Genomic DNA, 13,197 nt, shown 5'->3' on the forward strand with positions numbered 1-13,197 from the left:
TGGTCACTTAAGGGCCCCAGTTGGCCTGGGGTGGGCAGGCCATTTGTCACCTACCCCGCTGCTCGTAAAATTGCAGCCTGGCCGGGACTGGATTGGTGGGGGGGCGTAAAATTCTGGCCCATATTTTCAATTTCTTTACACATAGCACAGCAAGGAACTCTTCCCTCTGTACCAATGTGGTAAGAATGGCTTTTTGAATATTAATTAACTCTATTGCAAGATCAACATTACTTCACTTTTTATCTTGCGTTTGATTTATGAATGAAGTTGTACCTTTTGATTTCTATATGCCTTTCATTTTTTTAGGTAAGAATACTGCTCAGGAAGCTGAGATGAAAAGTCTACAACAAAAACTGGATGAACAGAGCAAGTCAATGTGTATCAATATGGAAAACCTTAAACAACAAATTTCTCAACTGAAAATGGAACATGACTCTGCTCTTAAGGATGTGAAAGAGAAAGCAAGGAATATAGAGAAATTGAATATTCAAGTTGGTACAATGGAAAATGAAATTGAAGAACTGCAAAAAAATATGCAATTAAAGGAAAAGGCATTTCAGGAAGTAAAGAAGGAAAGTAATTCTCTGGCTCAGTGGAAGGTAGAAAATATGCAGGTTGTAAATAATTTTCAATGTGAAAGGGAGGTGTTAGAAAACAAAATTAAAGAATTGGAGCAGAGTCTTGAAGTTTCTCTGAATAAAAATCAAGAACAAGAGCAGAATCTTGAGGTTTATCAGTGCAAGTGTGAAAAGCAATCTGAAAAGGTTAAGTCACTTGAAGACGAAAAGGAGAATTTGCAAAGACAGACTGATAATCTTAAGCGTATGCTAGACAACAAAATATCTGAGTTAGAAACACAAAAGCAGACCTTTGAAGAATTCATGATAAAAGCACGGCAAAAGGAACAAAAATATGAAAAGGAAGTAGAAAACCTGAGCATGAGTATTTTTCAACAAACATCACAGATAGCTGAGCTGGAGAAAAATTTGCAACAAGAAACCAACAAAGTTGAGGAACTAGAAGAGTCTCAACATGTATTCAATGCTGATTATGAAAATGTCAGTAATCTGGCAAAGTCAAAAGATTGCTTAATTCAACTAAAGGAGACTGAGATTTTGAATTTGAAGGACAATATCTTGCAGACCACACATAATCTTGAAGAACAGCTTTCTAAGGTTGAGGCAGAGAAAAATCATTTAATGGAGGAGTATGAAAAAAGCTTACTTGACAAACTTGAAGTTGAAAATGCAAAGTCAACACTAGACAATTACCGACATGATATCTCTGTCTTTAAGGAGCAGATTACTTCTCAAGAATCCTCTCTGAAGCTCGAAAAGCAACTTCGATCTGAGATACAAAGTAAGTATGAAACTCTATTAAAACTGAGAGAAGAATTGGAAGAAAAAATTGAGGAGACAGAAAAGAAATGTAAAAACTTGCAAGCAAAATTGGAGCAAGAAATTCATCAGCTGAAAATGCAACATGCTGAAGCATTGCAAGCTACCATAGATGAGAAAGATAAATCTATTCAAAATTTTGCAGGAGAACTTGAGACCAATGTAAATAATTTGAAATCTTTGCAGATAACCAATAAAGAGTTAGAAGCAAAGCTGGAAGTTTGTCTTCAGTCTGAGAAGTGCATTCAGGAGAAAGAAGAGTTAATTAGTTTGAAGAAAAAAGAACTCAAACAACTTTCTGAGGAAAATGAAGAACTGAAAGACTCCATCAATACTTTGAGGCAGGAAAATATGGAGTTGAACAAAATGAATTCTTGTTTTGCTGATGTAGTGAAAAAAAATGAAGCAATGTTGCAAGAACAGACCAAAAAATGTGAAGAAGCTACCACTAGAGAGAACATACTTAAAGATCTTACAACTGTGTGTGAAGAACTAACTGAAAAACAAAAATTGCTGGAAAACATAGTAGCAGCCAAAGAAAATGATATTAAGCAATTATTGCAAAAGATGAATGAGAAGGAAATTAGGACAGAGGGATTAATGCATCAGTATGCTGTGTTAGAAGAAGAATTAAAGAATCTTCGAGAAAAGTGCAATACTTTGGAAGAAAACAAAGACTTCTTGGAAATGCAGTTACATGAGAGAGCAAAGGAATTATTGGTAAGAAATGCAGAAGTAGAGGAGCTGAAAAAAAAATATGCTGAGAGTTCTGCTGAATATAATGCCAAAATTGTAGACAATGAAGAAAGGGTTAAAGCAATGATTGAAGAAAAAGAGGGCCTGCAGCTGCGACTAGAGAAGATGGAAGAAATTGATCATTTAAAAAAGGAACTTTCTGAATCTTCTGCAAGACAAAACAAAATACTGCAAGATTACAATGAATTATTTCAGGAAAAAGAACAATTGACACATCTGATAACAAAGCAAGCTGAAAAAGAAACTATTTTTGCAACAAAAATAGAAAAGCTTGAAAATGATTTGATTATATTGCAGTCTGAAAATATTAAAAACAGCAAGTTAATTGCAGAGAAAAGTCTTACTTCAGACCAGTTGAAAGATACAGTAATAACAAAAGAAATTGAACTTCAGAAACTTCAAGCTCAACTTCAGCTTCTCCAGATGGATCTTGAAGATAAAGAGGCCTCTTTAGAATCTTGTATTTCCCAACTAGAACAAATGCAGACTGACAATAACAATGTGGTGAGTAAGTTTCAGCATAGTGAGGAGACTAGGACTCTTCTAGAGAATGAATTAAGTGCAATGCAGTCAGAGATGAAAGGTATGCAATTGAAATTTATTGAAAGCAAGAACCATGAAGAATCTTTACTGGGACAAATAGCTGTGCAGAGACAAATGATTGAAGAGCTAAAAAGTGAATTTGAAAAACAAAAAGAGGATCTTAGTCACCTTCATTCCTTGGAAAATCAGCTTAATGAAAGCCAGAAAGCAGAGAAGCAATGTCAGCTAAAAGAAAAAGAGATAAAAGAGCTTCAAGAGAAGCTGGTTCAGTCTGAAATACAGATAAGTGACTTAAAGAGTCAAAATAGTGATATTGAATCTCAAATGGATTCTCGACAGCAGGAGTTAAAAGCACAAATGCAAATTACTTTGAGCAATATGGAGAACGCACTGCAACAGAGTGAGGAGCAAAGAGCTCTTGTGCAGAAAGACCTGAGTCAAGTGCAGTCTGAATTAGCAGTTATGCACTTGCATTTCATCGAAAGCAAAAATTGTGAAGAATCTTTTATGGAACAGATAGCTCTGCAAAGAAAAACTATTGAGAATCTGACGAGTGAACTTGAAAAAAGTAAAGAGCAGGAAGCGCATCTCCTCCATTCTTTGGAAAACATGAAAAATCAGCTCAATTCAAGTCAAACCAACAATAAATTGAAAGCAGAGGCAGAGTATCGACAGAATAATAAAGAAATATTAGAACTAGGGGAGATTTTCTCTCGGGCTCAGTTACAATTGAATGACTTAATAATTCAGTGTCCACTTGATGCTTCACAGCAAAAGTTAAAAAATGAATGTGGGAACAGTTTGCAACATGAGAACAAAGAAACTACAGCAGAAAGATATACTGTCTTTCTGCAAGCGTTTTCATCATGCCAACTTGCCAGAGAAAATCTTGTGGCTTCCTTGCAACAGGCAGACAAAAAATATGAAGATTTGAAGAAAGCATATAAATCTATGCAACATGAGAAGACTCTGTTAGCACCGGAACTTGATAACTTAATTCCATGCATTGGTATATGTGGAAAAAACAGTTGCCTAGCTGAAAAAAAACAGGTTCTTACAAATGAGATGAGGCACTCTGGGGTTGAAAATGTTTTTCTTCAGACGGAACTTGAGATGCTTAATGCTAAAAATGAAAATTCAAATAAATGCCCCAGTCAAAATGAAAATGATGAATCTATGATTATCCCAGATGAACTACAACAGTGCAAGCCCTCTTATGATGATTTAAAACATTCTAATGAACAGCTGAAAAAGCAGCTTATGAAAATAAAGCAAAAGCTGTTCTCTTATCAGCATCAAAATGGAAAATTACATGACCAGAATTGTAATACTATGTTAAAGGTGTCTGAGTTACAGTCTATTATTGCATCTTTGGAAACTGAAAAGGTGTCACTGTTGAGTAAAGTAGATTTAACCCCAAAAAATATTGATCTAGAAACTCAAGAGTACAAGATTGTAAAAGAAGAGATGATAGTGTGCCAAGAAACTAGAGATCAAAACATACCAGAAGAGAAAGAGATGGCTGACTATGTTATTGAGAATGATTCATCAGGTGAAAAGAAAAATCGTTTAAGAACAATTGAAAAAAATAATGATGCAGTGAAAGAATTAAAGGCAGAATTGTCCTTATTACAGAATAACTTGATTGAAATTCAGGCTGCCTTATCTGGAACAAAGATTGAAAATGTAACACTCCAATCTCAGTTGAGAGTACTTGACTCATCACTAAAAAGTGTGCACCTTCTTGTCTCAGAACAGAAAGAGTGCTCACAGCTGCTAGAGAAGATGATTCAGGAAAAAGATGATGAAGTAATTTTACTCCATCAGCAGTTAAAGGAGAATTCAGCCGATTTGACTGTAAATGATCAAGCTATCTTTTCCGTTAAAGGCGCTCACCTGAAGGTGAAAACTGTGGAACTGGAAACTCGTTCTGTTACTTCTGAGCAGTCCATTACATTGCTCAAAGAACAACTTCAGAAACAGCAAAATACTGCAAATGAAGAGACCTGGGAGTTGCATCAAACTTTAACTGTAACAAGACAAGAACTTGAATCACTGAAGCAACAGCATTCATCTGAAATTGAGGAGTGGCAGCTGAAGTTAACAAATCTAACAACAGAGATGGAAAACAAGTTGGCTGCACAGAAACAGCAGACTGAATTGCTGTCTGCAGAGTTAGAAGGTGCAAGGATCCAGCTTCAGTTTCTGGACCTCAGTTCTCAGTCATTGCTGTATGCTAGCTACCATTATAAAGAGAGTACTCCACAAAAGGTGAATAATCATCAATATTGTAGTTAATAAATATTGAAGTATGTAGTATGTGTTCAAAGGAGGATCATAAATGGTACAGTGTGTAGGCTTGTTAAATTGAGTATATGCCATAACTCTTGGAAAACATTATTTTGGTTCACGGAGGGAATCATAGCTATGCTTGATTCTATCCCTAAGCCAGCATCATTAAACAAGCAGTTCTTTCCAGCAATGACTATCAAATGGCATTCAGAAAAGGCAATCATAGCTTTTTTACCCTTTCTCTCCCAAGCTATCCCAGTTAACTCTGAGTCCATTTGTGGTGCCCCTTTCGCTACTCAATCTAAGATTACCACGAAGGAATTGGAATTGGAGCCTCTGATCTTTCTGTATGTTCCAGGCAGTGTATCTATCCAATGAGCCATCAGGAGAGCTGAAATTCCATGGAACACTTTTTCTTTTGTTTTGGCAAGCTATGGAATAATAGCATGAGTAGATACATTTTCAACTCAATTTTGCAAATCCCTTCAAATGAGATTCAGACTAAATAATATCGCGACTGAACTATTCAATAACTTAGCTTTGGTTTTGAATGGTAATTTTAACGATTTAGATATTTTTATCAACGTACTGGTATCGAAAGTACCACCAGTATGTATAGTTCGAGAAAAAAAGAGCAAACTTACATTTTGATAGTGCCTTTCTGTGGAATTCTCTTCCCCAGAAAGCAGTGGAGGCTGGGTCATTGAATATATTCAAGGCTGAGTTTGATAGATTTTTGATAGACGAGTCAAGGGTTATAGGGGGGCAGACAGGAAAGTGGAGTTGAGACCACAACCAGATTAGTCATTATCTTATCAAATGGCAGAGCAGGCTCGAAGGCCCGAATAGCCTACTCCTGCTCCTAAGATTTTTGGGACATCTCAAGAAGGTACTTTTGTAATATATAGAACGCCCTTTTTAATGAAATGTAATGATGTAAGAAATACCTAAGATGGCTGGCATGATCTAGTAATGTAGTTTGTATTGAATAATTTTCTAGGTTTTTATCATTTACATGCTGCTACTCTTGCAGTGGGCTGGATTTTACCAAGCCCTCGACATCGGGCTTCGTGGTGGGGGGGCCGACTGATGGAGCTGGCAGCAGTCTGCCACGAAGGCCAACGTCAGGAGGGCTTGGCCTGATCCTCCCGGTGGCAGCGAGGCTCCGTGGCGGCCCCCCCCACTTCCCCACCGCTGGAGGACAGGACCTGGATATTGAAATTAATGACATGCATAAATTTAAATGAATTTACCCAATCTTCCGTCCCACCGTGATCTTCGGCGCAGCGGCCGGCACTACCTCGCCTTCAATTCCCCATTCGAGGAAAGCCGGCGTGACACTGGTGGGGAATGGGGAGAAGTTAAGATTTTCAGTGTGGTGGGGGGTGGGGAGGGTAACAGGGTCAAATAAACATAATGAGTGTAGGGGATGGCGAGAAGGGATGAACTTCAAACTTTGTGCAGTCTTGGGGGGAGGGAGGTCCGTTTTAAAAGGTGTTTTGGGGCGAAAGGCAAATAGTTAATGTAATTGTTATTGGGGGTGGGAAAGGTGCGATAGAAATTTATTCAATACATTTTGTGGGGGGGGGGGTGTATCTTTAAAAATTCAAATTGACTGGCAGGGCTGGCTGCCCTTGAAAAATGGCGCCAGCACCTGTGTACAGGTAGCGGATGCCATTGCTGGGGATGGACAGCCTGTCCTCTCCATGAGATTTGTTGGGAGGGGGGCGGGCAGCGGTGGGCCACCCCGGCTATTTGCTATTTAAATGGGCCGCCGCGCATGAGATTGCGGTGGCTCTTTAGCATGCGGATTGCCATTTTTTAAACTTGCCACCACACATACTTAAAACTGTCAATTGTCTGTTTTTGGTTTACAAAGATTTTTACAAATATGTTTTAATTACAACTATTTTTGTTTTTCAGCTAAAGCATATTGATTCAAAGAAACAACAAAGAGAGATGACTACGGTCATTGATCAATTGGAATTTGTTAACAGTCTAAACGTGTCCCCTGACAGTAAAGTACAACGGGAGCAGAAAGCGAGTTTGCAATACGGCACAATAGGAGAAACTCCTGTATTTTCCAATGGTTACACCATACATTTTGATAATGCTGAGAATATAAGTAAGGACGTTGATGATGTTTTGAATGAAAGTAACACAAAACAACGTTGCGTAGTTGAACAGATACATTTAGGTAATGAGAAAGTTAGTGTTCCAGTGGAATGCCAATCAACTCATGATGCCCCTATTGGCTCTCAGATACATTTAGAACAGGAGCCTGGACAAATTCTGCATCTCCTTCCAGATGAAGAAAATAAGAAAATAACTGAAGTGCTACTTAGTGAAATGGAGGATTTGCGTTCCAGGCTAGATACCCAGCAAAAAGAACTGTTCCTCAAATCTGCTGCTTACACTGAGTTAGAGAAGAAAATGCTGTTGTTTGAAGAGGAGAAGCACCATCTATGTAATGAGTTGAAGTCCTCTGCTGTTGAAAATCAAAATCTTTCTGACAAAGCTAAAAATCTGGAAGAAGAGCTCATTAATAAGACACTACAGCTGAAGTTGAATAAAGTTAAATTGTCTGATGTGACCAATATGTTGGAGAGCCGAGAGATGGATAAAAATGACAGGAATGAGCAGTTCCTTGAACTAGAAAATGAACTGAAGCTAGCAAAATCAGATAAAGCTAACTTAGAAAAACATATCCTTGAAATGGAAGTTGACCTGGATGAACTGCAGATCAGAAAGCAGTCTTTGGAAAAGGAACTTGAATCAAGGCAAAGGACCATTTCTGTTCAGACAGAAAAGCTGACTGAACTTGAAGCAGAAAATAACGGAGTTATTCAGGAGCTTAGTACTTTAGCTGAGACGAATGATGAATTGGAGCAAGCCAGTAAAAGGCTAAAGGCTAATGTTCAAGAGCTTGAAGCGGAGAAAGCCTACAATACTAATACAATCCAGGTGCTTGAAGCTGAAGTAAAGAAATTAACCAGTCAGCTACAAACTATTGCTGAACAAATGGAGAAAGTTTCAAAGGAAGAGGAAGACATGAATCAGAAATTACAATATTTGGAGAAGAATGCTACACTGGACACAGAAGGAAGGGAGAAATTGCAGCAGCAACTAAATCAGTTGAAGAAGGAAAACCTATCCTTGCTAGAGCAGACTGAAACCATGCAAAGCAAACTTAATGTGGTAGAACTTGAAAAGTTGAAACTACTCCAATCCTTGGAGTCTTCTTTATTGGAAAAAGGTGAAGATGCAGCAAGGTTGACCTCCACCAAAGCAGAAGTAGCAGAAATGAGGCATGCCATTGAGAAACTTAAAGTGCGCATTGAAGCAGATCAGAATAAAAGACAGCATATGGCTGAAAAGCTCAAAGTAAGTGAACGAAAAGCAGACTCCCTTCAAGACAAGATTGAAGCCCTTGAACGGGAGCTTCAGACCTCTGAAGAAAATATGGAACACATGGTGTTGCAAGCTGAAACTGCAAAGGAGCAGGTTGAGATTCTGAAGGAAGAGAAGGAAACGATTACTGAAAAACTTGAGCTGTTGACTGTGGACCTTAATTCCTTCATCTCTGAGAAACAAGCTTTAGAGAAGCAACTGCAGCAAAGTCAGGAAAAGTTAAAAATTCATTGCTCAAATTTGTCAAGAAATTCTGAAGCAGCTGAACTGGAAAAACTCAAAATGACAGAAGCCTATGAAAGTTCTGTTAAGGAGCTACAGTCCCAAATTAGCCAGTTAAATGAAAAGGTAAAAATTTGCAATGAAGAGTTGGAAAAACTGAGAGAAAATGAGAAAAGTTGCCTGAGTCAAAATTCACATTTAGAATGTGAAAAGATCCAGCTATCCAACCAACTTCATGAAGCTGATGGGTTAAATGTGGAGCTACAATCTGCAAATGCAATACTCAGTAAAAATCTTCAAGTAGTTCAACAGCAATTGAATAAGCACATAGAAGACAAAGTGAAACTTGAGCAACAGATTGCAGATCTGGAGCAATTGAAGCATAAAGATTCAATGGATTTGTGTAACTTGCATATTGAGGTGGATAGGTTAAACAGAGAAAGGGTGAACCTGCAGACGGCAGCAGCTGAATCTCAGCAAGCAGCACAAGATCTGTCAGCTAAGCATAGGGTAATCCAAGACAATGAGGAAAATTCTGAGAAGCAACTACAAAATGAGCTACAGGTTGCTCAGTTGCAGGCTTCTGCACTTATTACCCAGGTATAATAATTTCACCAAAACTACTTTATTAGCTCTTTGGTTTAGATGATTTTTCTGTTAATCAGAGACAGTATATGCACATTTAATACACTTCCCCAAATTCACTTCAAACTTATTTAGAATGAATACGAATGAACACAAGTCTAGATTTCTGTTTTGAATTGCTGTTAAAAAACTACTGTACCTGTCTTCGCTACCTCCTGTCATTAGCTTTTTAAATCCCAAGCTTGGCTCAGTATAATCACTCCTTCATGATTTACATAATCTATACTCTTCAACTATACTGGACCTTTCACTCTAGATTTGTCAATTTAAAAGAAAGTTTAATTTGGAGATCTTTGATCTGTTTAGAGTCATAGATAGATCCAGCACCGAAACAGGCCCTTCGGCCCACCGAGTCCGCGCCGACCATCAACCACCCATTTATACTAATCCTACATTAATCCCATTTTGCTTACCGTTATTGATCTGTTGAACTCCATTGAAAATGCTGCACTGAAATAATAGCACAGATATTTCCTCCAATGTTTCTGTTGACTAGTTTTGTTATCTTCATTTTTTTAAACTGCTGAAATACTTGGGATGGTTTCATTGTTATTCAGTTGTCATGATTGGGGAATTCCGTAGTTATAATTTTTTGGCAAACGTGGCAATGTTCACAAATTAAGGAAATCAGCCATAAACTGAACTAGCAAATGCTGTGACCAACGTTTCTATAACAATATCAATAATTTGCATTTATGTCGCATCATTAATGTTGAAACATGTATCAAGGTGCTTCAAAAGTATTTTTAAAAAATCGATGGTAAGCTCAAAAGGGAGAGATTAGGAGGGCTGTTCAATAAGGTAGGCATAGAAACTGGTCATTGTAATGAGGCCCAAGGCCGAATATCTGGGGTGCCTTTGCCTTCACCATTCAGCCGCAGCTGCACCTCTGGGTCGTGGATTTTAAAGATGGTTTTTAAAAGAGAAGGGGGAGAGAAGCAGAAGGATTTAAGGAGGACATTTGAGGGAGTGGACCTATGCAGCTGAAGGCTCAATGTTATTATTACCAATGGCAGACAAAGGGAGTTTTGTGGGATGCATGACAATATCTTTTGATCCCTGTTCTCATATATACACCAGAATTTGCAGTTTTGAGCCTTTTTTTTTAATTGAGTTGGCATAAAAAGCAATATCGTTGACCTCATATAAATCAGACAATCATGGCAAGACAGATGCTGTCAATGTTCCTGTGTAACTGGGCACTGAAGTACTAAAGTTGTTCCTATCTTTTCTTTGGCCCTTTTTAACCAATAGTTATCTCCACATAGGCTGGCAAAGATTAAGGAATTGGTTCTACAAGTCTTCTGGCTTGCTGGTTTTTAGAATGGGAACAGGAATACATGGGCTCAGATTATGCGGTTCTAATGGCAGCAAACCATCAATGCGCGCTGTCATTACCTTGTGAAACTGACAACAGCTTCTGGTGTCCATACGTGCAGTTAAATGTGGAAGTCCAAAAGTTGCTGTCAGTTGATTCCCTGCTTCTCCACAATGTGCACTGTTGGAGTCCTCACAAACAGCAATCTTTACAAGTCAGTGAACTGATGAGAACTTCCCATTTTACACTATAATGTTGCTGTTAAAATCCATATAAAAGTTGAGCCTTGTTAATGAGGTGTAACTTTATAACGGCATTCTAACCTCTTTGCCCCAGAAAGGTAATTTTATATTGAGTAATATCAAGTTTTTCCATTATGATCCCATACTTTTTAATATTTTTTAAGTTTGTTTATATTTCAGCTTCTAATGCGTAAGAAGCATTATTTATTTCGTTACTGTAAAAATTGTAAAAAGAGAAGGATAATCAGTACATAATACATCCTGGTTTGCTGTCTGTGAGAGTTCTTCAATGTGAGTGGCTTCTTATTCAGGCTGTTGACATCTATATTTTTGGATGCTGGAAGATCCCCTCGGTTTGGCATCAGGTTCACATTAACGTTGGGAAAGGTGAAATCCACGCAAGAGATCACTAGATCTTTGTGAGCAGTTTTCAAGGTCAGCAGCAAGCACCATCATATTGCTGCCCACTGCAAAATCCAGGCCAATGCCAAGTGCCTTAAACTGACTATTTTAATCTTGATACAAGTTGCCTCTTCCAAGTTAACCTTTTGTATAGTTACATTAAATGTATGATATGATATTAACAAAATATTTTAAAATGAACTTCTTCAAAATGCTATAATGTTTTAGTTTAATAGTCAACCATAATGGTATCTTTTAGATAAATGATCTGACAGAAAATAACCGTATACTGGAGGATGATTTATCCATCACCAATGAAAAGATTCTGAAAATGCAGCAGGAATTTGATGCAGAGAAGAATTTGAGTTCAGCACAACTTGAAGAATTCAGAAATCAGACAGAAAGCTTGAAGGTTCAGTATCAGAAAATTCCAACAATCTGTCATTTGCCAAAGATCAATGTTTTCACTGTATTGCAATCAACAAGAAAGTGAAATGTCTGGATATATTTTTAGTGCAGCTGCTTCAGTATTTATCTACTAAAATAGTTCATAAATACTTAGTTGCAAATACAACCTTCTTAAGTCAGAAGAAATAACAACAAATGATCACAGAAGTATTATAGGATTATAATTGGTAGAAAGGGATTTTGTAGGAATGGATTCTGGAAAGGACAAAAGCAATACTTTTGTGATATGTCAGCAAAGTCATATTTTTATGGTAATAAGAAACTAGTTAGCATCATAGTTATACAGCACGGAAACAGGCCCTTCGGCCCATCGTGTCTGTACCGGCCATCCAGCACCCAACTATTCAAATCCCATATTCCTGCACTTGGCCCGTAGTTGTGATCACTATCTTGTATTTTACAAGAAAACACTTTTTTGTGTGGCAGAGGTGGGTAGAGGAGAAAAACATCTTTTTTATTTGTTTTCATGAAAAGTCAATGAAAAATATGGAATATAATAGAAAATTGTATGACAATTATTATTGAGTAATATTTCAGATGTGATTGTTTCTATTTTTAAATTGCTTTTATCTCTAGTTGCAACTAGAAATCTCTCAATCAGAAAAGTCCAATTTGGAAAAGGATGTTGGGTATTTACGGAATGAACTGCAGATCACTGATGTACTGAAGAAGGAAGTAGATGAACATAAACAAAGACTGAGGTGTATCCAAGAAGAGCACCAAGCTGTGCTTAAAGATTTACAAGTTCAGGTAAATTATTGCACCAAACCCCACAGTTGATAAAAGATTCACCCAGAGCTAGAATAAAACCAAACAATTAGTTTTGTGTATAGTAATAGAAATCCTCCAAAATACAGGAACTATCTATAGCCCCATGACCCATCATCACAGTACTTAACATGGTGAATTGCCTTTAGAATGTAATGACTGTTACATGACAACATGGGAACCATTCGCTACCAGCAAGGTCCTAAAATACTGCAATTAGAGGAATGCCTCCTTGTTACCATATATAGTTATATATAGGATGATTCCAAGCTTAATACAATTCACTCCCTTCTATCTCCAAAATAAATTCATGGCTCTTGGTCAACATTATGGAACCTCATCCTCTTTGCCATTACAGGCAGTGTTCCAAATCTTTCATTACTCTCCTTCTCCAGCACTCTGATATTTTCAGTGCTTGTTGTTGCTCAGTGGTAGCACTCTCAGCTCTGTGTCAGAGTTTGAGTTCTTGCGACGTGAGCACATAATCCATCTGACACCTCAGTGCGGTATTGCGGAAATGCCTGCACTTTTGGATGTGTCATCTTTTGGATGAGAAGTAATTCAAAGGCTCACTCTGCCTTTTCTTGTGGAAGTAAAAGATCTCATGGCACTATTCGAAGAAGTGCTTGAGATTGCCTCGTGTCGGCCCCCAACAATTGGCTTTAAGTGGCCATTAACTAGTTAAATTGTCCCGCCTCATTCTGCCCCAGGATAATGGCCCAGGGGAAGGATC

The 13,197-nt window shown here is 37.8% G+C and overlaps 1 protein-coding gene across 7 annotated transcripts in view; it reads left to right on the top strand.

The window, feature by feature from the left end:
* cenpf (centromere protein F) overlaps positions 1–13,197 on the top strand; it is a 76,350-nt gene that overhangs the window by 37,839 nt on the left and 25,314 nt on the right. For 6 of the 7 annotated variants that reach the window (XM_068045036.1, XM_068045039.1, XM_068045041.1 and 3 more), the window contains exons 12-15: positions 307–4,967; positions 6,912–9,221; positions 11,488–11,640; positions 12,273–12,446. In XM_068045036.1, the coding sequence (XP_067901137.1) occupies positions 307–4,967; positions 6,912–9,221; positions 11,488–11,640; positions 12,273–12,446 (7,298 nt within the window). The remainder of the gene's footprint in view (positions 1–306; positions 4,968–6,911; positions 9,222–11,487; positions 11,641–12,272; positions 12,447–13,197) is intronic. The other variant, XM_068045040.1, reaches the window with a different exon arrangement.

The sequence above is a fragment of the Heterodontus francisci genome, chromosome 13 (genome assembly GCF_036365525.1).
Source record: "Heterodontus francisci isolate sHetFra1 chromosome 13, sHetFra1.hap1, whole genome shotgun sequence".
Classification (NCBI taxonomy): domain Eukaryota; kingdom Metazoa; phylum Chordata; class Chondrichthyes; order Heterodontiformes; family Heterodontidae; genus Heterodontus; species Heterodontus francisci.